Source organism: Pan paniscus, chromosome 1, assembly GCF_029289425.2.
Source record: "Pan paniscus chromosome 1, NHGRI_mPanPan1-v2.0_pri, whole genome shotgun sequence".
Taxonomy (NCBI): Eukaryota; Metazoa; Chordata; class Mammalia; order Primates; family Hominidae; genus Pan; species Pan paniscus.
The window spans coordinates 198,572,508-198,597,494 of NC_073249.2; the positions used below are offsets into that span (position 1 = coordinate 198,572,508).

The following is a 24,987-nucleotide window of genomic DNA, read 5'->3' on the forward strand; positions in this document are numbered from 1 at the left end:
TATGAAACAAAACCTCAGCGAACGTTTATTTCTCATCATATGGAACTGGTAGCAAAGCCAAAGATTTCTGCACTTGAACACTGGATACCACTCCCTACCCGCCCAGTGGACATTTACAGTCATCACATCCCCTCTAGAACCCAGATCCCCATGCCGGGGCCTCTTCTCTCCTGCACAGCTTCTTGCAGGGAGGGCTTTCAGGCCTGAAGGGGGTGCCGGTTGCTTCTCCGCGCCTGCACGGGTATTTAATGTGGCACACTGGCCAGGCTCCTCTCCTGCCCCGCCCAGCAGCAGCACGGCCCTTGCCTTTCTTCAGTGCCCTCCAAACTGGTCAGAGAGGAGGCATAGACTGCTAGAAGAAGGGCAAGAGAGTCGTAATTCACAGTCATTTGCTACAGAAAGTGCCTGGAATCGGTCCTTGGCTGCTTCTGCCTGGAAGCAACCCACTTAAGCCCCAGGAGAGGGGACAGATGAGATACTGGGATGGGGGTGGGAGTCCTCAGAAGGCACCCAGGAGACACTGGCTGCAGAAGTGGGGTCCCTGATCTTGCAAGAAAATCCGCTTGCTGTTGGCAGGTTGGCCTGAGAATCCCAGGGGCAGCTTCAGACATTGTGGGGACTCAGACCCACCCTCTCAGTCTGCAGCTGTGGCAGTCAGAGGTTTGGCAATGTAGCCATGGTCACCTGGCCATGGCCCAGGGGCAGGGTCCAAACAAGAACCCTGGTGCCTCCCGCCCCTCCTGCTGAGCCATGGTGCCACCTAAGCCACCTAGAAAGGCTCAACTTTTTGGCAGACATCTGCGGCAGGGCCACTGGAGGCAGGAGAGTGGGGTGCTGGCCTCTGCGAGGCAGGTGCAGCTCTGGGAGAACAGAATTCTCCCTCTCCTCCTCCTCTCACACACTGTGGCTCCAGGTTGGAACCTCAAGCATAAAGGACCAAAATAAAGAGGATTTATAATCTAATACTCCCTCCTCTTCAGAAGGCAATGTGACCAGCAAAGGCTCAAACTCTCTAGAGATAATCTGCTTTTTTTTTATGTACTTGGCCTCTCTCCTGACGCCTCACACCATTAAGCATGGAGAAAAGGAAAAAAGGGCAAAGGAAGTCAAAACTGAACTAGGATTCGGGCAACAGCCTCAGGCTGCCCAACAGAACAGGCTTTTAGGGAACTGGACACACAGACCAGCTGTGACCCTGACTTTCACATTGATGGGTGAATGGCAAGTAGGAAGTAATGAAATCTGGAAATGACAGGGGAGAGAAGGCAAAGCTGCCTGGAGTGTCAGTCCCAGAGGCATTTGCCCCTCTCCCCCGGGGGCCAGCCAGGGACTTCCCAGTTCAGGAAGGCCACAACACTTGTGGCACATTAAGTCCGAGCTTGGCCCGGCTTCTTTCCTGTGCCCTCTGCCTCTGTGGGCAGGGGAAGGAGGAAGGGTGTGGTCCCTTAGGATCTCCTAGTGCTCTTCCAGCTCCCAGGAGCAGGGCTGAGATCCCAGAGTCAGTGCAATGAACTGTCCATTCCAGTGAGGAAAAGGGAGGGTGTGGCTTCGGGACTGCACATCACACACAAGCCCACTCCAGCGTGGGGAGGGTGGGCATGGGACACAAAAGGGTCTGGGGCTGTCTCCAGACAGAGAAGTCCTTGTGGGGAGCTGAACCGGGCCCAGGTCCTGCTCAGGAGTCAGGTCATGTAGCGGGTGATGGCACGGAGGGCGTACAGCAGAGCGGCTTGCATGCGCGCCTCCAGGAGCAGCAAGTTCACATGGACCTGGGGCACAGAGGAAGGCATGTTGGCAACTGATGTCACTCCTCACCCCCCACACCCCTCCCAGACTGCCTCGATCCCTGACCCACTTACCTCACCATTTCCTTTCCTACAGAGCTGCCCCAGCATCTGCTAAGGCTCTGAGCAGTTTACTACAAGGACAAGCACATTCATTCCTATCATGACTAAGCTCTGTATTTCTTAAAGCTAAAACGGCCGGGTGCGGTGGCTCACGCCTGTAATCTCAACACTTTGGGAGGCCAAGGCGAGTAGATCAGGAGGTCAGGAGTTCGAGACCAGCCTGGCCAACATAGTGAAACCCCATCTCTACTAAAAATACAAAAAGTTAGCTGGGCATGGTGGTGGATGCCTGTAATCCCAGCTACTTGGAAAGGTGAGGCAGGAGAATTGCTTGAACCCGGGAGACAGAGGTTGCAGAGGTTTATGTACATTTTTTTTATTTTATCTTCCCAGCAACCTTGAAATACAGCAGTATTTATTCCCATTATAAAAATAAAATCCCAGCTACTTGGGAGGCTGAGGCGAGAGGATCACTTGAGTCCAGAAGTTCAAATACAGCCTGGACAATATAGTGTGACCCCATCACGAAAACAAAAAACTTTGAGAGGCTGAGGCAGGAGGATCATTTGAACTCAGGAGGTTGAGACCAGGATGGACAACACAGTGAGACCTTATCTCTACTAAGAATTTAAAAAATCAGGTGGTGTGTACCTCAGGCCCTCTGGGGGCTGAGTTGGGAGGACACTTGAGCCTAGGAAGTGGAGGCTGCAGCGAGCCGAAATCACACCACTGCACTCCAGCCTGGGCAACAGAGCAAGACTCTGTCTCAAAAAAAAAACAGGATAAAAAGCTCAGAGAGGCCAGGCACGATGACTCACACCTGTAATCTCAGCACTTTGGAAGTCCGAGACAGGTGGATCACAAGGTCAGGAGATCAAGATCATCCTGGCTAACACAGTGAAACCCCATCTCTACTAAAAATACAAAAAATTAGCCGGGGATGGTGGCACACACCTGTAGTCCCAGCTACTCAGGAGGCTAAGGCAGGAGAATCGCTTGAACTTGGGAGGTGGAAGTTGCAGTGAGCCAAGATTGTGCCACCGCACTCCAGCCTGGGCAACAAAGGGAGACTCATCTCAAAAAAAAAAAAAAAAAAAACTCAGCGAGATAATGTGACTTCCCGAAAGTCACACTGCTATCAAGAGATAGTGTTATGATTTGAACCCAGGTCCACCAAGCTACCACTAATGTGAAGCAGGCACCCTCATTCCCATTTTACAGGTGAGTAAACAGACTCTGAAATCACACAGTGGAATAGGACTTCAATCCAGAGGAATAGGCCCAGGTGTCCCACCTAGCAGGACAGACTCAGTCTGGGGACTCTCACTGGGTCCTAACCCCTTGCCCTCTCCACTGGCTTGGCCTGTCTACTTCCATCCTGCCCTGCCTGTATAGGTCATACCTTCTCTGAGTGGCGGAAGTGCCTCCAGAAGAGGTTGTACATTCTTCGGGTGGTCTTCTCTGGGTAGCAGGCCACTGTCTTGATATAGACCTTGAGGTTCCGCTCCAGGAGCTGGTTCACCTCCCCATAATCATAGTCATCATATCTGGATGGAAAGGTCCCAGCAGCATTACTCATGCTTTCTTCCCAGAGGCAGCTCCCTCCCCCCAACCCCACCCTACAGAGGGAAGAACAGAGTGTTGAGAAAAATCAGAAGGTAGAAGCAACAGAAACCTAGTTCCTCTTGGAGAAACAGCTGATATCGTGTATCACAGGCCACCACATTGGCAGGGGACCACGTCAAGGAATGCAGAGAATAAGCATGCTGTATTGAATACCAACTATGTGCCATGTGGAATCCTCAAAACTACTCTACACTATTGTGTACATGATTGGATGGTGTATGCAATCTGCTACATTCATCAACCCCATGTTATAGATGAGGAAACTGAGATTTAGAGAAAGGAAGTCACTTGCCTTAGTTAATACAGCAAGGAATGGTCTTTGTTTTTGTTTTTTTTTTTCATGATCAACAAGGCAGTTTTATTTAAAGGAGCAGATATAACTTGGTTTCAGAGTTGCAGAAAGCTTGGCTCACATTTTTTTACATTAATTTCAGTATGTTTTTGTTTTTCTTTTGAGACGGAGTCTCGCTCTGTTGCACAGGCTGGAGTGCAATGGCGTGATCTCGGCTCAATGCAACCTCAGCCTCCTGGGTTCAAGCAATTCTCCTGCCTCAGCCTCCTGAGTAGCTGGGATTACAGGTACATGCCACTGTGCCCGGCTAATTTTTGTATTTTTAGTAGAGATGGGGTTTCACCATGTTGGTCAGGCTGGTCTCGAACTCCTGACCTCATGATCCGCCTGCCTCAGCCTCCCTAAGTGCTGGGATTACAGGCGTGAGCCACCACGCCCAGACAGGAATGGGTTTTAAACCCAGCTCTGCCTAGCTCAGGGGCCATAACCACTACTCTGTAGTAAAGGCCATGGAAGGTAGAGGAGGAGGTCAGTGGAGGAGAAGGAAGAGGATAAGGGTAAAAAGGAGCTTGTACTCATTCTACAAATGGGCAACCTAAGCCCTGGAGAAGATGACTAACTTCTTCAAAGCCAAAAAGCAAGTTGGTGATGAGTCTAGAAGCCACTTAGTCATCCCCAGTCTAGTGAGTGAGGGGAGCCAATGTCAAAACAGATCAGTGTAGACAGAGGAATGACTGGCTGGAAACTGGAGGGCAGATTTGGAAGACAAAAATAGGAGCAAGAACCATGTTGGAGAGCAGAGAAGCCTGAACCTGAGGGCTGGGCGGAAACCAGCCCAACTCACATTCTAAGAAGCCTGTCCTTGGCCAGCCATGGGTTGGAAACCTACTAGTGACTAGAGTAAGAGGATGGTTCATTAAGTATAGCTCAACCCATTCAGTGAAATATGATTTACAGCTAGTAATACACAGAAACACAAACTTTCTACAAGGAGCACGTACCTTTTTTAAAATTAGGGGATAATTTTTTGGTGTTTGGTATAAACTGTTAAGTGAGAAAGGCAGGAAAAAAAATCATGTGTTCACTAAAACATGCTCATGTTTGAGTAAATGAATAAAACAACTGAAATGAGTAGGTAAGGAAATGGCAACTGATCTTGTTTTTGTAAATTATATACGCTTTGGTTACTTGTGCATAGAAAAAAAGAAAGGTGCCAGGTGTGGTGGCTCCCGCCTATAATCCCAACACTTTGGGAGGCTGAGGCGAGCGGATAGCTTGAGGTGAGGAGTTCCAGACCAGCCTGGCCAACATGGTGAAACACCATCTCTACTAAAAATGCAAAAATTAGCTGGGCATGGTGGCACCCACCTGTAGTTCCAGCTACTAAGAAGGATGAGGCAGAAGGATCACCTGAGCTCAGGAGCTGGAGGTTGCAGTGAGCTAAGATCACTCCACTCCACTCCAGCCTGGGTGACAGAGCAAGACTCTGTCTCAAAAAAAAAAAAAAAAAAAAAAAAAAGCCAGGCGCAGTGGCTCACGCCTGTGATCCCAGCTCTTTGGGAGGCCAAGGTGGGTGGATCATGAGGTCAGGAGATCAAGACCATCCTGGCTACCAGGTTGAAACCCCGTCTCTGCTAAAAATACAAAAAACTACCTGGGCATGTTGGCATGTGCCTGTAATCCCAGGTACTCAGGAGGCTGAGGCAGGGAGAATTGCTTGAACCTGGGAGGCGGAGGTTGCAATGAGCAGAGATTGAGCCACTGCACTCCAGCCTGGGCAACAGAGCGAGACTCCGTCTCAAAAATAAAGAAATAAATAAATAAATTTAAAAAAAAAAAAAAAAGGCCGGGCACGGTGTCTCATGCCTGTAACCCCAGCACTTTGGGAGGCTGAGGCGGGCAGATCACCTGAGGTGAGAAGTTTGAGACCAGCCTGGCCAACATGGAGAAATCTCATCTCTACTAAAAATACAAAATTAGCTGGGCGTGGTGGCACATGCCGGTAATCCCAGCTACTCAGAAGGCTGAGGCGGGAGAATCCCTTGAACCGGGGAGGCGGAGGTTGCAGTGAGCTGAGATCACGCCATTGCACTCCAGCCTAGGCAACAAGATTGAAACTCTGTCTCAAAAAAAAAAAAAAAAAAAAAAAAAAAAGGAAAGAAAAAGACAGGAAGGAGATAACTGATAATAATAACAGCAGATAGTATAATGGATAATTTTTATTTTATTTTATTTTGTATTTTTTTAGTGAAGGGTCTCGCTGTGTGGCCCAGGCTGGAGTGCAGTGGTGCATTCATGGCTCACTATAGCCTTGAGCTCTTGGGCACAAGTGATCCTCCTGTCTCAGCCTCTAGAATACCTGGGACTATAGGCATGCACCACCACACTCAGCTAATTTTTATTTTTTTGTAGAGATGGGTCTTAATTATGTTGCCCAGGCTGAGGCACAAACTCCTGGCCTCACGTAATCCTCCTGCTTCAGCCTCCCAAAGTGCTGGGATTGCAGGTGTGAGCCACTGCACCCAGCCTTTATTTTCTTTTTTGTTATCTGTGTTTTTCAATTTTATTTACTTATTTTGAGATAGCGTCTTGCTCTGTTGCCCAGGCTGGAGCACAGTGGCATGATCTCAGCTCACTGCAACCTCTGCCTCCTGGGCTCAAGGGATCCTCCTGCCTCAGCTTCCTAAGTAGCTGGAACTACAGGCGTCAGCCACCATGCCTGGCTAATTTTTGTTATTTTTCATAGATATGAGGTTTCACCATGTAGCTCAGGTTGGTCTCGAACTCCTGGACTCCAGTGATGCCACCACACAGGCAAATTTTTTAATTTTTTTGTAGAGATGGGGGTCTCACTATGTTGCCCAAGCTCATCTTGAACTCCTGGTCTCAAGCAATCCTTTCATATTGCCCTCCCAAAGTGCTGGGATTACAGGCATGAGCCACCGCGCCTGGCCTCTATTGTAATTTATTTTTTGAGACAGAGTCTTGCTCTGTCACCCAGGCTGGAGTGCAGTGGCACAATCCCAGCTCACTTCAGCCTCCACCTCCCCGGTTCAAGCGATTCTCCTGCCTCAGCCTCTTGAGTAGCTGGGATTACAAATGTCTACCACCACACCCAGCTAATTTTTGTATTTTTAGTAGAACGGGGTTTCACCATGTTGGTCAGGCTGGTCTTGACCTCCTAACCTCATGATCCGCCCGCCTCGGCCTCCCAAAGTGCTGGGATTACAGGCATGAGCCACTGCGCCCGGCCTATTGTAATTTTTAACAGCTGCATAGTATTTCACTGAATAGACGTATCATTATTTAAAGTCCCCTACTGAGCATTTATGTTGTCCTTATTTATTATGGGAGAAGAATTACTACTCAGAATGGAAATACAAACATAACTCTACATATATATAGTGTGTGTGTGTGTGTGTATATGCATGTATATGTGTATATATGTGTGAGTATGTGTGTGTGTGTATATATGTACATAAATATCAAACAATAATTATCTCTGGGAGTGCAATTAAAGAGTTTCATTTACAACGTTCAAACAATGAGTACTATCATCTTTTAAAATCAATTTGCTTTGAAAAACAGTATAGGCAAGAAGAAAGGAAAAGAAAAAAACAAAAAGAAAATGGAAACAACTGTGAACCCAGAGTGAAGACTTACAGTGCACACATGCCCCAAATGAAGGGATATGAGCTCACCTGATGCCAAAGACGCAGTGGATATAGTTCCAGATGGCCCTGCGGAGCACGGAGGTGTCCACACCACTGTGCATGGCGATGGTATTGTAGGTGAGGCTATAGGCTGCCTGGAACTTCTCATCCAGCAGCTGCCCACCCTCAGGGTAGAGCCGCTGGATCAGCGAGTAGCCATGGTCTTCCCAGGTATAATCCTTAGGTAGGTGGGAAGGGATTGGTGAGTCTTTGGAGCCCAAGACCAGCCAGAGAGACCCCCATCCTCTGGACCTGGGATCTCCATGATTCTCCTTCCTGGTGCCATAAACCTAACGTGCTGCTTGCTCTGGGCCTGAGAGGTCAAGGAAGGTACACTTTGGTGATGACCTTCTCCTTATGATCACCAACCCCTGAGCTTACGGTATAGATGGGTCCCTTAAGGATTCACAGGGACCCCACTGTCCTCGTGGAATCTTGAGGGAAATAACGTACCCAACTCTGTTTGTTTTTGTTTTTTGAGACAGGGTCTTGCTGTCACCCAGGCTGGAGCGCAGTAGTGCGATCACAGCTCACTGCAGCCTTGATCTCCCAGCTCAAGTGATCCTCCCACCTCAACCATTCAAGTAGCTGGGACTACAGGCATGCACCACCTTCCAGTTAATTTTTTAAATGTTTTTGTAGAGACAGGGTTTCGCCATGTTGCCCAGGCTAGTCTCAAGCTCCTGGGCTCAAGGAATCCTCCCACCTTGGCTTCCCAAAGTGCTGGGATTACAGGTGTGAGCTACCATGCCCAGCTGGGTACCTAACTCTGTAACTACTCAAACTATCCACCCACTGCTTGTTCGTAAATGTGGAGCAATGGCCAAGACTAGTAGAGAGAGCCCTACCTGGGCCCGGAAGGTAGGGGGTGCCTGAGCCCCTCTCCGAGTGAAGTCCTCATATCCGAAAGTAGGGTCTTCCACAAAGCACAGCATGTCTGGGTGTGGAGAGGGCTCCAGGATATCAGCTGAGGACCAGAAAGAGGTCACAGTGAGGCTGAGGCATGGGGCATGCAGGGGTCCACTCCTGATTAATCACCAAAAAGGGGAGGGGAAGGCAGAATAGAGGGCCAAAAAAAGCCCCTTGCTATAGTGAGTGGGGCAAGATTTCAGCTGGAGCCAGGCCTTGGGGAGGGGGTGGATCAGGCCCATGGACCCATGAAGCGAGGCCCCTGGTAACAATAGTGGCAGTTATTTATGGAGCGGTTCCCCCTGGGCCAGGCTCTGTGCTAAGATCTTTGCTTCTACTGCCCCACTAACCCCACACAGCAATCCTGAAGCCCTGAGCTAGGAAGTGACTCATCAGTGGTCCACAGCCGGAAAGGCTAGCAGTCCAGGATTCAAAGCCAGGTCTGAGCCCAAGGCCCATGCTCAGAACCTCTTGGACGGGAGGTTGAGACGTGGCTGCCTCTGGAATGCAGGAGGTGGCTCCTCCTCACCAGAGATAGCCTAAGAAGGAGCAGCCACGGGAGCCTGGATGCCTGTGACCCTGTACCTGAGGGGGTCACCAGCAGGCTCTCCGACTTCTCCAGCTCAAAGCGGCTCTCCATCTCCTCCTGGGACGTCCCCTCATCCCGCAGCAGGCTCTCCTGCAGCTGCTGCATGCGCTCCATCAGCACCTCCACGTCGCGGGCAGACTCAAAGCCCTGCAGGAGAGGCCCCGTGGTGACCAGCTACTCCTCCTCCTTCAGCCTCTGGGAAGCTCCACTCATCCTTCCCACAGGCCAGGCCTTCCTAATGCTCACAAAGGCCCAGGGCATCCTCTGTGCCAGCCACTGTGCTGGACAGCACATGGGGTCTGTGCTTCCTAAAGTGACGTTTACAAAGCTACAGAATAGACACATCTTCCCTGAGCAGGAATTTTTAAAGTATCTGTATTTTTGTATTGAAACATACAAGGCCACATTACAGAGTAAAAGGTAAACTTTGTAGTTTTAAAGTGCTAAAACCAACAGGCTTTGAGCCTATGGCTTATACACAGTGTCAGTCACATGGCATTTCATTTAACCCTCACAGCCCAGTGTGAGTAGAGGGTCTTTATCTCCCCATTTCACAGATGAGGAAACTAAGCTTCAAAGTCAAATAACTTTTCTATGGTCTCTCATAGCAGCAGGTAGTGCAGGTACCAGAGATTGGGAAGCAGTAGCTTCTACCCAAGGACCAGAGGTCATGCCCGCTTCCTCCCCGATCAAGACCCAGGCCCGTGACTTACCCCAGAGTTGTTCAACGGGTCCCTGCTTGGGGGGCTGCTCTGTTCACTAGGGGGTGTAGGTGCCTGGGGGGCAGGGCTGCCATCTGCATCCCCCTCAGGGAGGATGCCACAGCCAAACACGAAGGAGGAGAGCGAGTGGCAGTGGGTGAGCAGGACCAGAGCCTGAATGAGCTCGGCCAGGGACCAGGTGTGCTCGCCGGTCTTCAGCAAGGCCTGGAAGGGACAAGGGGGGAGGTCAGAGCTGCTCAGTGCCTGCCCTGGGTTACCCACCAGGCACTAGCCAGGCTTCTGTGCTCCCTCAGACACCCGCCTCTCTGCCCCCTGCACCTGGATGTGTTCCTTGGTGATGAGCCATGGCCGATGCGCCAGCAACTTGTTGATCTCGCTGAGTTTGCGCAGCTTCTCGGGGGCCCGGTGGAGGCCCAGTAGCCACTCAGGGTCACCACCAGTCTGCAGAAACTCGGCCATGTGAGAGCCTACCAGGTAAGAACACTGATGGCGGGCGGCAGCCTGCGGAGGTAGTGGACACAGCCTGAGTCACCCTCCTCCTTTTGTGCCTGGCCCAGGGTGGGTACCCCATCAGGGGAGAGGTTGTAGGGCTCACTGTTCCCCAAGAGGCAGGAAATCTAAGTTCTAAGTAACCCCAGCTCTGCCACCAGCTTGCAGGCCACCTGATTCCTTTTTGCACCTCAGTTTGCCAATCTGTATGTAACACAAGCACTAACGATGCCTTTCTTCAAAACCTAAAATTTTCCTTCCAAGAAAAAATAAAAACAAAAAACCCAAAACTCTACAGTTAGATAAAGCCAGGGCTTTCCCTGCTTGTCTATGGAATCAGCTCACAAAGCTCCCAGAAAAGAGATCAAAGGACAGAACCCCCCACAAAGCCACCTCTCCAAGTGTCAGGCCCAGAGAGGCTCACCATGATGGCAATGTAGTGGCGCCAGGAGCTGGCCAAGGGACCATCCGTGTGCAGCAGCAGGTAGTGCAGGCGCCAGAAGCTGGTAAAGTAGTCAGGGTGCAGGCCCATCACCACTGCCAGGTTGTCTACTCGCCCAGAGGACATCAGTGCCTCCAGCCCCAGGTGCTGCTCGAGGCTCTCAGCCCCCTCCCGAAGGACCTGCCAACCAAAGGGGAGGAGAGCATGGGTTTCCCTCCTGCCCCACTCATCAAAGAGACCAATGTATTCTTCCAGTGGGTTTTTAATGGCAAGAAACTAAAAACCACCACCGTGTCCAAAAAGAAAGAATGGGGAGGATCACATATTTTAATAAGTGATTCAACGAATACTTATTAGGTACCTTATATAATAATGGCCAGTACTTACACATACAATGCTACGTGCCAAGCACTGTTCAAGCATGCATATTTTAACTTATTTAACTCTCACAACAACTATAAAACTGGAGTTCTGTTTCTCCACTTTTAGGTAGGAAAAATCAGGCACAGAGAGTAAAAGTACAGTTTCTCCTCCCTTCATGGAGTGTCTATTCTAACACTGCAAATGCATATAACCATGGGGGCGGGTGCAAAATAGTTCACATTTCCTGAGTGCTGTCTCCATGCCATCCCTGAGCTTACAGTTTTCTCTGCGTGATTTCATGGGATCTAGCCAATAAGCCTGTGAGGTGAATACTATTATTTCCCCCACTTTGCCAGATGGGGAAACCAGGAAGTTTTCTTCCTTGCTCAAAGTCACAGATCTGATAAATAACAGAAGCAGATTCAAATCCAGATGAACTCCAAAGCCTATTTTTTTCTTTTAAACTTTTTTAAAATACAGATGGGGTCCCACTATGTTGTCCAGGCTGGTCTCGAACTCCTGGGCTCAAGTGATCCCCAAACCTTGGCCTCCCAAAGTGCTGGGATTACAAGCGTGAGCTACTATGCCTGGCTGCCTGTTTCTTTTCTTTATTATAAAAGAGTGGGCTGGGCACGGTGGCTCACACGTGTAATCCCAGCACATTGGGAGGCAGAGATGGGCAGATCACCTAAGGTCCGGAGTTTGAGACCAGCCTGACCAACATGGAGAAACCCCATCTCTGCTAATACAAAATTAGCTGAGCGTGGTGACTCATGCCTGTAATCCCAGCTACTCGGGAGGCTTGAGGCAGGAGAATTGCTTGAACCTGGGAGGCAGAGGTTGCGGTGAGCCAAGATCGTGCCATTGCACTCCAGCCTGGGCAACAAGAACAAAACTTCGTCTCAAAAAAAAAAAAAAAAAGGTGGTCATTTATAAATGAAAAAATAAAAGACAAGAACAATACTTGAGCTTAGAATTCTGGGTCACAGACATAAATAATCGGCAAGTGGTTGTTCGCCTTATATTTACAAAGGAGTAGAGGAACAAGGGGTTTAGAAGGAGGGTAAATGTGTGTTAGCTCATTAACCACTCGCCCTACACATTTAGGAAAAGCCAAGAGAGGAAACAAATTTTTTTTTTTTTGAGACGGAGTCTCACTCTGTCACGCAAGCTGGAATGCAGTGGCGCGATCTTGGCTCACTGCAAGCTCCGCCTCCCAGGTTCATGCCATTCTCCTGCCTCAGCCTCCAGAGTAGCTGGGATTACAGGCGCCCGCCACCACGCCTGGCTAATTTTTTGTATTTTTAGTAGAGACGGGGTTTCACCGTGTTAGCCAGGATGGTCTCGATCTCCTGACCTCGTGATCCGCCCGCCTCGGTCTCCCAAAGTGCTGGGATTACAGGCGTGAGCCACTGCGCCCGGCAAAACAAAAAATTTGTTCTTGTTCACTGATGGCCAAATAAAATGAGGAAACTAGTTTTACATTTTTCTGCATGTTTTGAAGGTATCTCCACTATCCCAACACACTAGAATGTAAGCTCCATAATGGCAAATATTTTTGTCTGTCTTGTTCACTGCTATATCCCAAGCAACCAGAACAGTGCCTGACATAATCATTTAATAGATATGTTAAGTAAATGAATGAATGAACTGACTCAGTAGATGAAAGATGTCTTTCTTGTATTAAGTGAAAAACAAAACAAAAAAACACGTTGTAAACTATGACCTTGGTTCTGTACTGAAAGTAAGTATTGGCTTGAAAAAAGCACAGTAAACAGTGGCAAATGGTTAACAGTGATGATCTCTGCAGGGTGCAGGAGGATACAGGAGATCAGAGCTTTCTGAAACAATGGAAATTTTTAAAATAATAAACATATATTACTTTTAAAACAGAAAAGAGCGTGTAATATATGTACGGTCATGGATGAGATAGATAGTTCTATCTTCTTAAGGGAAAGCAGGCACTGATCAAAAGTTTGAGCATGAAAAAAAAAAAAGTTTGGCCACTACCTGGCTATTAGCACTTGATTTCTTTGAGCCTGTTTCTCCCCAGTAAAATGGAGTTGATAGTGCCTGCTTCACAAAGCCGTCTTGTGAATTAAATGAATCAGAAATCAGAAAGGAATAGCTTAAAAGCTGCAATTTAAAGAACAGGAAAAGATGCCTGCCCACCAATGTGCCATGTCCTTTCTTCCCAGGGACCAAAGATCCCTAACCCCTTCCAAGCTTACCTCCTCCACGGGGATGAAGGCGCTGGGCCCTCGAGGGCCTCGCCGAGCCCGGCTCTCCCTCTGCTCCTGGGAGGAAACATATGAGGTTAGTCCGTGGTAGAAGGGAGAATAAAGAGGATTATTACCTATCCAGCCTCTTCCTCCTATCCAAGGGGCTACACTGAAGTGTTAAACCCACCTTTCTAGCATACTTTGGATGGTGGAGCCAGATGGGAGATATACACATGTTTGGAAGGGTAATCAAGAAAGAGGGCTCACTCCAGGCTGAGTTCTTCAGGAACTGGGTTGGGACCCAAGAATCCCAGCAATGCGGGATGGGAGGGTCCTGGAAAAGGAACTATATAGCCACCATGCTGCACATCTCCAGGAGGCCACCTTCTTAGTGGTCCCAGAGAACTTATACAAGAACACAACACAGTTTGCACCCTGAAGCCAGGTAACCAAGTACCCCAGATGCTCCAGAAGCAGCTTCAATTTCTCTCACATGTTCGTTCCTTCCTTCCTTCCTTTTCTTCCTCCTCCTCCTCCTTCTTCCTTCCTTCCTTCTTCTTCCTTCTTTTTCTTCTTTTTTTTTTTGAGACGGAGTATCGCTCTTGCTGCCCAGGCTGGAGTGCAATGGCGCGATCTTGGCTCATTGCAACCTCCGCCTCCTGGGTTCAAGCGATTCTCCTGCCTCAGCCTCCCGAGTAGCTGGGATTACAGGCATGCACAACCACGCTCACCTAATTTTATATTTTTAGTAGAAACCGGGTTTCTCCATGTTGGCCAGGCTGGTCTTGAATCCCCAACCTCAGGTGATCCGCCCACCTCAGCCTCCCAAAGTGCTGGGATTACTGGAATGAGCCACCGCGCCTGGCCTCTTCTTCTTTAGTGGTGCAGTCATAGCTCACTATAGCCTCAAACTGCTGGGCTCAATGGATCCTCCTGCCTTGGCCTCCCAAAGCACTGGGATTACAGATGGGAGTCACCATGCCTGGCTGCTTATCTGTCCTCCCACCACCACCACCTCATTAACTACCACCCCCTCTTGTCTGGACCACTACTCACAACCTCGCCAGTTGTCCCCCGGCCTCCTTAGCCCTGGCCTCTCCTATCCATCCTCTACCCAGTAGCCACATTAACTTTCTGAATATAAATCCGAACAACTGGCTTAAAACCCTACCTCCCCCTCCCATGGGCTTCCAGATACAACTGGCCCAGTCCCAGTGGTCACTCCTTTTGCAAAGCTAAACCACAATGTCTAGGAACCTTTTTCTGGCCCTCACCTATGACCCCAAAATTCCCAGGGCTTTTGCTTCTAAAAACACTGTCATCAAATTGTCTGTTTTGTTTCCCTGACACCAGATCACATTTAGTGGAGAGCAGCGCCAGGTCATTCATACTAGTCTGTGAATGAAGACAGAGAAAGCAGAAAGGCACGGAGGGAATCTGAGCAGGGTGTACAAGGCTGATGGGAGCAACTGTTTTGACCTGTTATATGCTGCAGCCTCTTTAGAAACCACTAATATCAGGTACTCACTACATCTGCTTCTCCTAGTCCTAGAGATGGGGTTCAGGAAGGATGCTCTACTTATTAATTTATTTTGTTAATCCGAGAGTGGAGGTGGCTCTCAGCACTGGTCTTGTTTACAGTTTACCCAAATCAGAGCCATGCTCTCACTGGACAGGGATAGGAGGTGCCCAGTTCTCCCCTTCCCATTAAGATCCAGACTTAGTACCAGCCCTCAGGTATCCGGGAACTAAAAACTATAATTGAACCTTCCTTCTCAGATGGCCAAAAGCCCACTGAGGAGGCAGAGCTCTGGGACTCCAGAAGACTACAAAGTCTCTGGGGTAGGTACCAATTCTGCAACTAACTTGCTATGTGGCTCTGGGAAAGTTAAAGGCCTAAACTCTCTAGGCCTTAATCCTGGTAGGTAAAGTAGCCCAGCTACCTTCAAAAAGGGAGTTGAGCTGACCGTGCAGGCCCCTTTCAGCCCACACTTCTGGGAACTTCCGGGCCAGGCTGGTCCAAGTTCAGCGTAGTAACCACCACAATCCCTGAGCACTCCCCTTTGGAGCTTCCCTCCCCCTCACCAAAGACAAAGCCCAACAGCTCTGTATAGGAGATAAGGATTGCTGACTCCACAAACTGGGCCTCCACCTCAGGGGACCTGAGGACAGAATAGCAAGCCACAGCAGGGTAGGGTGGAGCAAAACTGGGGGAGGCAGAGACGGCCCATCAGGGGTTCTAGGGAAGGGTAGGAATAGCCTTGGGAATCCCAACTCACTCCAAAATCTGACCCAGGAATTGTCAAAAGAAAGAGCTCTAAGTCATGGGTCTGGATCCATCAACATTTTCAGCAATAACAACAACAACAACAATATACAATGCAGTTAAAAGACAGGGGCCCTTGGCTGGCACAGCAGCTCATCCCAGCACGTTGGGACACTGAGGCAAGAGGATCGCTTGAGGCCAGGAATTCGAGACCAGCCTGGGCAACATAGTGAGACCCCTGCCTCCACAAACAGTAAATTAGCTGGGCATGGTAGCACACAACCTGTAGTCCCAGCTACTCAGGAGGCTGAGGCAGGAGGACTGCCTGAGCCCAGGAGTTTGAGGTTACAGCAAGCTATGATCGCACCACGGCATTCCAGCCTGAGCAACAGGGCAAGACCCTGTCTCAAAAAAAAAAAAAAAAAAAAAAAAAGATGGGGCTCTTGACACAAATTGCATGAGCTCAAATGACAGCTCCACCACCTGCTATCCCTTAGCTTTATGAGCCTCAGTTTCTTTACCAAATAATGGGGATAGCAGTAACTACTTCCACTGGCCAGTGATGAGGATTTCATGAGATAACACTGTGTAGCTTACCTCATACCTCCATAACAATAAGCACTTAATAAAAAGTCAGGTATCATTAACCTCCTTGCTGTATCAAACAAGGGCTTCTCAACCCAAGTGGTACATTAGACTCCTTTGAGAAGCTTTACAAAAATAACAATGCCAAGGTCCCACCTCCCGCAATTCTAATTTAGTTGTCTGGGGTGGGGCCCCAGCATAACAGCCAGGGTGAGGACCATTGTTTACACCATTTATTGATCACTTTCTCAAGTATAAGGCACTATGCTAAGTGCTTTCTAGGTGGAAACAGAATTAATTTGTTCACTCAACAAATATTTTTGATGGCTATATTGCAAGCAGCAAGAATACAGCAGTGAAAAGACAAAGCCCTCGGCCTTCATATAATTCTGAATCTGATAAACAGGATTTCAAAGCACAGATTCTATAAAGTGAGTGAAATAAACCAGTAACTGTATGATGGGGAGGGAGAGTGTGCAATATTTTAGTGTAGACAGGAGAAGCCATTGAGGAGGTGGTCTTTGAGCTGTTATCTAAATGATGAGAAGACAGCAAGGCCTGTAAAGCTCTAGGGGGCCTAAGTGGGGTGGTTCACACCTGTAACCCCGGTACTTTGGAAGGCTTGGTGGTGGAGCATCACCTGAGGCTAGGAATTTGAGAACAGTCTGGACAACACAGCAGGACACCCTCTCTTAAAAAACAAACAGGCCGGGTGCAGTGGCTCATGTCTGAAATCCCAGCACTTTGAGAGGCCGAGGCGGGCGGATCACCAGAGGTTGGGAGTTCGAGACCAGCCTGACTAACATGGAGAAACCCCGTCTCTACTAAAAATACAAAAAATTAGCCAGGCATGGTGGTACATGCCTGTAGTCCCAGCTACTTGGGGGGCTGAGGCAGGAGAATTGCTTGAACCCAGGAGGTGGAGGTTGTGGTGAGCCGAGATCGCACCATTGCACTCCAGCCTGGGCAACAAGAGCGAAACTCTGTCTCAAAACAAACAAACACACACCCCAAAAACTAGGGGGACCAGCATTCCAGCCAGAGGGAACAGCGAGTATAAAGCCCTGAAGGCAAAACCAAGTAGATTTGAATCCATGGCTCCAATACCCTGAATGCTTCCCCGATCCTGACAGAGGAAGCAGGCAGGGCAGCATACCACTGCCAAGAAATGACCCCTCCAAGTCAGCCCTCCCTGCCCAATTCCCTGGACTGGGGAGTCAGTAATAACAATGGTACATAACAAGGCTGGTTACCACTGGCTAAGCATTAATTTCACATGCACTACCTGGACTTTAGGGCAGAAGCTACTACTAGGGCTTCCATTTTACAGATGAGGAACAAGGCTCAGAGAGGTCAACTCACTTCTGGCTACTCAGGCAGGAAGGCAGTAGCAGGGCTGGGATACAACCCAGGTTTCTGCAAGTGCAGAAATGATTCCCCATTCTCTAAACTTCTCAAGGTCTCAATAGTCTCCAGGCTGCTGCATCTGGGACTCACCAAGAATGAGAAGCTCCAGTCACAGCACCTGTCACACTTGGGGGCACACACTGAATCTAGTTCTTTGTTGTTACCCCAGTGCCTAGCATAGCACAGTCCAACAGAATTTTCTGCAATGATGGAATGTTTTATATCTGTACTGTCCAAGAAATTTGAGTCTCTAGTCACTGTGGCTGAGCATTTGAAATGTGACAAATGCAACAAAAAATTTTCATTTTATTTAATTTTAATTTATCTAAATTTAAATAGCCACATGTAGTGAGGGGTTACCATATTGGATGGTACAGGTTCAGTAGACCTGATAAAGGCATGATTCCAGTTCCACGTAACAGAACAAGAAAGTGCAACACAGAGGGGTCAGGTCACCTGTCCAAAATAACAGCTAGTGTGGGACAGAGAGAGAACCAGTGTTGGGTATTTTTATAGTTTCAACTAAACAGATCACATGGGGCAACAGGAACACTAAAGTTAACCCTTTAGGTGGTCATTCAACATGAAGGTCTTCACACAAACTGTAAAAAGAGGATAATGGCCCCAGACCTGTGCCTGGCTCCTAATTTTTTCTTTTTTTTTCTTTTTTTCTTTGAGATGGAGTCTCGCTCTGTCACCAAGGCTGGAGTGCAGTTGCGTGATCTCGGCTCACTGCAACCTCCGCCTCCTGAGTTCAGGCAATTCTCCTGCCTCAGCCTCCTAAGTAGCTGGGATTATAGGCATGCCCCACCACGCCCGGCTAATTTTTGTATTTTTAGTAGAGACATAACCCACTCACCTTGGCCTCCCAAAATGCTGGGATTATGGGCGTGAGCCACCGTGCCTGGCCTTTTTTTTTTTTTTTTTTAAATAGAGATGAGGTCTCACTGTGTTGCCAAGGCTGGTCTCAAACTCCTGGGCTCAAGCGATCTTCCCACTTCAGCCTCCCAAAGTGCTGGGATTACAGGCATGAGCCACCATGCCTGGCATGGATCCTAATTTAAGCACTTACTATATGTTAACTTTTAAATTAGCTCAGGTACTTGCACACAGGTTCCATCTAATTTTCATCTGTTTTGGGGTGGCGGCAGAGTCTCTATTTTGCACACAAGGAAAGACTAAGGGTTCAAAGGTTAGGCACCAGCTGACAAGTAGCCAATCTGAGATCTGAACCCAGGGCTGTCTGGCTTCTAAGGTCCATTCCACTTCACAATAACAGCTTTGGGAAGCGGCCCCAGCCTTGGAGAGTTGAACCCAGCTCAGTCTGGCTTCCAAGGGTTCTGTCTACTACCCATATCGGCTTCTTGGAGAAGCCCCAGACTTTATTCTCGGTTACCCTATATTATCCTTTATAGAGCCTGTAAGTCCCTGGTCTCAGCTACAGACACCTGGTTACCCACTCTGCCAGCTGGGAAGGAACAGACACTATTTCTCCTTCCCTCACCCCCAGCTGAATTCAGATATTTTCCTGGGTTTATGCCTGAGAAGACGATACGGAAATACAGCCCAAGCAGCCCAGGACCTCCAGCCTTGGAGTGGGCAGGGTGGAGGGGGTGTGAGTGAGTGGTACCATACATTTGTCTGCCCATCATGAGCTGGGAACCACGCTAAGTGCTTTACACATCTGATTGTGCCAATTCCTCCCAACCACCCAGAGGGAAACAGTTCTTATAATCCCTTCTTCGGAGACAGGTCAGAGAGGCTCAGAAAGGTCCTCTTCCAAATGGGCACAATTCAGATCTGACTCCACGGCTGGAATAGTTCACAAGGGTCAGCTAAGCCAGCAAGGGGCAACTAGTCACGAACACTTATTAGGTGCAAAGAGCAGTGCTGGGGATGAGACTTGCAGGGTATCTCCAGCAAGGGACTGTTTCACATAATTGGGACCAAAGCTCCTACAATGGAGGGACTGGAGGAGGGTGTGCAAGGGGACTTATCTAGTGGGGGAGGAAGGGCTTCCCTGAAGAAGAAATGATGTCTGAGAAAGTTTGTTTTGTTTTGTTTTTTTTGAGACCGAGTCTCACTCTGTCACCCAGGCTGGAGTACAGTGAAGCGATCTCGGCTCACTGCAACCTCTGCCTCCCAGGTTCAAGCAATTCTCCTACCTCAGCCTCCCGAGTAGCTGGGACTACAGGCGTGTGCCACCACGCAGGGTTAATTTTTTGTATTTTTAGTAGAGACGGGGTTTCACCGCATTAGCCAGAATGGTCTCGATCTCCTGACCTTGTGATCCACCTACCTTGGCCTCCCAAAGTGCTTGGATTACAGGTGCGAACCACCGTGCCCAGCCTGGTTTTTTTTTTTTTTTTTTTTTTTTTTTGAGACAGACTCTTGCTGTCACCCAGGCTGGAGTGCAGTGGCATGATCACGGTTCACTGCAACCTCCGCCTCCCAGGCTCAAGCAATCCTCCCACCTCAGCCTTCCAAGTAGCTGGCGCACACCACCACGCCTGGCTAACTTTTGTATATTTTGTAGAGACGGGGTTTCAGGCTGGTTTTGAATTCCTGGGCTCAAGCAATCCATCTGCCTTGGCCTCCCAAAGTGTTAGTATTACAGGCATGAGCCACTGCATCTGGCCGAGAAAGTTATTCCGGAGCCCAATACTACCAGTACTAGAGTGAAGCCCTTGGAACTTTCTGAAGATACACACATCTGAAGGCAATGAGCTCCTGAAAGGGAGTGTGTGGTGAAGTGACAGGGAGTTAAGGGAGCTGCACGCCTGGGTCTTCTCTTGGGCCTCGGGCACCTGACTCAAAGATCAGCACCCTGCTGTCTTCTAAGGATGCCACCACTCAAAGCAGAAACCGTCCGAAGGACCTCTTTTCTCGAGAGAGGAATACACAGAAATCTCCCAGATAGGCCAGGTGCGGTGGCTCATGCCAGTAATCTCAGCACTTTGGGAGGCCAAGGCAGGTGGATCACCTGAGGTTAGGAGTTCAAGATCAGCCTGGCCAACATGCTGAAACTGTTTCTACTGAAAATACAAAAATTAGCTGGGCATGGTGGCGCATGCCTGTAATCCCAACTACTAGGGAGGCTGAGGCAGGAGAATTGCTTGCACCTGGGAGATGGAGGTTGCAGTGAGCTGAGATCGTGCCACTGCACTCCAGCCTGGGCAACAGAGCAAGACTCCATCTCAAAAAAAAAAAGAAAAAAGAAAAAGAAACCTCCCAGATAGCAGCAGTTTTCTCCACTGAGGAAACATGGCTTCTGTGTAAAGATCCCTCCCTCAAAGCCTTTTCTCCCTAGACCAGTTCCCAGGCACTGACCCAGAGAGGGGTGTACAGTGTCTGATCTCAGGAACAGGCTCAGGCACCCCCTTGTGAGACACTCTGGAGAAAGCTGTGCATGCCATGGCCACGTTCTGATAATAGCAAGCAAGTATCACGCAGTTACTATGTTCCAGTCACAGTGCTTCAGCCTTTGCTTGTATTCTGAGTTAATTCTCCCAACAATCCCTTAGAGATACTGTAAAATCCCCATGGGAAGAAACCACAGATCAGAGAAGTGATTACTGGCTAAGCCACACACTGCAAGTTAGCAGGAGGGCTGGGACATGAACCCAGCACTCTTGCTCTCTAGTGTTCAGGTGTTCTCAATAGTAACATTATTTCCATCTTTCCAAAGAAGTCACACCGCTGAGAAGCTGCAGGAGAAGAGCCATTCCTCCACATGGCGCTCCTAAATCACGGCAGAGAAGGGTAAGCAAGCTAACAAAAACCAGGGCACAAACCATACACCGACGGAGGTAGGATCCCCAGAAACCACGTTACTAAGAGAAGAGCAGGGATTTTCTTGGGGTCATAGCACTCCACCAAATCCCAGGTCCAGAATACAACTTCCACTACACTCTAGGCCTGTAAACTAAAGCAACTAGAAGCTAGTGCCGTGCAATCTCAGAAATCATAAGGCCAAAGAACAAGATATTCAGTGGGGTTAATGAAGAAAGCCTCTTTCTGAGCCCATCGTGGGCCTCAATGTTCTTCCTGTAAAATGGGGCTATAGCGTAGCTTGTATTGCTGGTTTAGTCCTGAGGACTTAGGTTAAAGGCGAAAAAAACTCAGAGCCTGGTATCTAGTAGGTGCATAATAAATGATAAGATGTCCATTATCGCTGCTGCTGGTAGTGGTGGGGGAGTGCGAACTGTCAGTCTGGTTAGGTCCAGCCTAATTCCCGGTCTCCCTGCAAAGCCCCTGCGGGCTATGCCGGGATGCGAATGCGGGGGGGGGGGGGTGTGGAGGGGAGCGGCGCGAAGGGAGGGTGGGGGAGGAATTTCTGGAAAACAAACTTCTGGGCCTTCAGACCACTTACTTAGCAGGGCGCAGCCTAATCCGCGCTTGGCTTCGGAAGCCGCGACCGGGGTTGTCCCCTCTCCCCCCAGCTTTGGCTGCCGCCGCCGCCGCGTACCGGGCGGCCCGCCAAGCCCCCAGAGCCCCTGCGCTCTCTCTCCAAAGCAGGAGTGCGGGGGGACATGGGATGAGGTCAACTTTCACTGGCCAGTCCCAGGTGCCTACGCCCCGCGCTGGGGGACAGGAGCCGGGAGACACCCCAGGAAGGGTCCTCTGCCCGCCGGCCCCCACGAAGAGGAAGAGACTCCGCGGAAGGGGGCGGGGAGGAGGAGTGGTCTGGCCGCTCCGGCCGGGATTTGCCTGGACTTGAAGACGCTCAGGAGCCCAAAGCTCGGAGAGCCTCCAGAAGGCTTCTCCCTCATTGGCCAGGAGTCCGAGGGAGCCGAGGAAGGATCCGCGGCCCTGGGGGGGGGCGGTGAGGCAGAGGGGGAGAGGGAGGGAGGAGGGGGAGAGGGAGAAGGAGAAGGAGGGAGAGGGGAGACAGAGGGGGGGAGGGGTGCCGAGGGCCGCGGCTGCCAGTTGATGCAACCCGGGTCCCGGGTTACGCGCTCGGCTTTCCCTCCCCGAGCCCAGGACACACCGACTCAGCTCAGGACAGCCTGAGGCTCAGACGCGGTTCGGGGTTCCAGGGAAGAGGGGCGTCGCGCGGCCGCCGCTTACCTCTCCAGGGCCCGAGTCGCCGACGCCGCCCGGGGCGAACCGCAGGTAGTCCTTGAGCTCTGCGCGGCACTCGGAGTCCGCCACGATCATGGTGCGCGCCAGGACCCGGTCGCGGCTCGCCGACGACCCGTGCACCACCCGAGTGGGTTTCGGAGGGACGCCCGAAGGAAGCCGGGACTGGGCGCCGCCGGGGAGCTTCTAGAACCTCGGGGCGTCTCTCGGGGCTCCAGAACGCTCCGGAATCCGAGAACGGCCGCTTTGGTGCTGGACTCTTCCCCCAGTCGGGCTTCGGGAACGGCGAACGGCCTCGGGGGCCTGGGAAGGGCCGCAGCGCAGGGGTTTTCACGGCCTCGGAAGTCCGCAGGGGCCAGGGCTGCTCCCGGACCCAGCGCTCCTCAGCATCCCCGCCGCGGAACTGCCAGCGCTCGCCGGGTTCTGACACCAGCAGTTCAGCCCGCTGCGGTCCCCGGGGGAGGGCGGGGACACAAAAGCCCGGCGGTCCAGCCAATCAGAGGTCTGTTTCCCCGGGGAGGCGGGGGAAACTCCGCCCCCTGGAGTCACGGGCTCCGCCAATCAGCACCGGGGAGCGCCCGGAATTCTGGGAGTTGTAGTCCGCCTCGGGTGAATGCTGCAAACTTTTGCAAGACGGTTTAGTCAGATCCCTGGCAACACCAGACGGCAGTGACAGCCCGAAGAGTCATTAGGGTTGCGTGATGAAAAGGGACTTCACTGGGCTAGGCCAAACAGCCGAGTGTGAAATCTCCTAAATGAATTCTTCATCTTTTCAGTTCCTGGAGGGACTGGCTAGGGTTAAGAGAGGTTTGGCTCGCGTCCTATCCGGTGCTGCTAATTATAGAACTGAACCCCAGATATTTAGAGGTCAGAGGGCACAACCCTGCTCCCTCTGGCCTCGGGGAAGCTCCAAAGATGCGAGACACAGGGAATTCACCTTATTTGTGGAGCCTCAGGAAAAGCCTTCATTCCTTGAAATGTCATTGGTAACTTCGTGTGGAACCTCAATCCCTATTGCTGGAAGTTTTCTTCCTTCTGCTACCCGTCCTGGCTTCCACCCCTGCCACCCTCCTCGAAACTTTGTAACAAGGTGTTCTGCTGGATCTTTGCTCACCTCTCCCTCTGGCCTTCTCTGACTCCTCTTTCACCACCCACTTCCTAAAACGTGGGTGCTTCCCCAGTTTCTGTTTTTACCCCTCTTCCCTCCAGACACTCTCCCTGATCTCATCCACTTCCTGGCCTTCAACTCGCCTCTTGCCAGAAAGTTGCCTCTACCAACACCTCAGCACCTCCAAGCTAAATTCATTTTCTATTCATTTCAAACGGAGCCTCTTCCTTCACAGTTTTCCTTCAGAGCTCCTTTTTTTGTTTCCATTTTAAAGTTATTGTTTATTCTAGACAGGGAATCCTGCCAGGGGTGAGGGTGGATAAGACCCCCAAGTCCCCCTCTGAGACTTCTAAGTCTAAGCTTACAATTCCAAAGATGAAACCGACTTGGTTTCCTGCCTCCAGATTCTTGGGAAAAAGCGATTAATCTCACCCTCCCTTGAGCTCCCAAGGCACTTGAGCTGGATCTCTTTTCACATGTATCACATTCTACCTAGTTTTTTTTGTGTTTTTGTTTTTTTGTTTTTGTTTTTTAATAAATAGAGACAGGGTCTCCATATGTTGCCCAGGCTGGTCTCAAACTCCTGAGCTCAAGCGATTCTCTCACCTCAGCCTCCCAAAGTGCTAGGATTATAGGCATGAGCCACCATGTCCAGCCACATTCTGCCTTGTATTGTAATTTTATATGTACATGTTTTATCTGACCCTTTTTTCTTTTTATTAGTATTGTTTTTTAGAGATGGGGTCTAGCTCTGTCACACAGACTGGAGTACAGTGGCGTGATCATAGCACGCTGCAGCTTCAAATTCCTGGGCTCAAGCAATATTCCCTCCTCAGCCCCCCAAATCAATCACTGGGGTTACAGGTGTGCACCACTGAGTCTGGCTTATCTGATCTTTTTAATTGTAAACTCCTTGAGGGCAGGGTCTACATCTTTTTTTTTTTTTTTTGAAACAGAGTCGCACTCTGTCGCCCAGGCTGGAGTGCAGTGGCCCGATCTTGGCTCACTGCAACCTCTGCCTCCCAGGTTCAAGCAATTCTCCTGCCTCAGCCTCCTGAGTAGCTGGGATTACAGGCAAGTGCCACCACGCCCGGCTAATTTTTGTATTTTTAGTGGAGACAGGGTTTCACCATGTTGGTTAGGCTGGTCTCGAACTCCTGACCTTGTGCTCTGCCCGCCTCGGCCTCCCAAAGTGCTGGCATTATAGGTGTGAGCCACCGCGCCTGGCTGGCAGGGTCTACATCTTGACATCCATCTCCTGCTCTATGTCACCTAGCAAAATGTCCTGACAATCATATGCCCTTGGTCACGGAATCTTCCTTTGC

The 24,987-nt window shown here is 50.0% G+C and overlaps 1 protein-coding gene across 1 annotated transcript; it reads right to left on the reverse strand.

The window, feature by feature from the left end:
* On the reverse strand, positions 1 to 23,557 carry SESN2 (sestrin 2). Its single transcript, XM_003828090.5, has 10 exons — positions 22,543 to 23,557; positions 13,224 to 13,289; positions 10,612 to 10,809; positions 10,017 to 10,199; positions 9,690 to 9,902; positions 8,973 to 9,123; positions 8,327 to 8,445; positions 7,467 to 7,657; positions 3,250 to 3,394; positions 1 to 1,769 (listed from the first exon to the last, which is right to left on the reverse strand). Exons 1-10 carry the CDS (start codon positions 22,630 to 22,632, stop codon positions 1,683 to 1,685), a joined length of 1,443 nt encoding a protein of 480 aa, XP_003828138.1. The 5' UTR covers positions 22,633 to 23,557; the 3' UTR covers positions 1 to 1,682.
* Between the last annotated feature and the right edge of the window lie 1,430 nt (positions 23,558 to 24,987).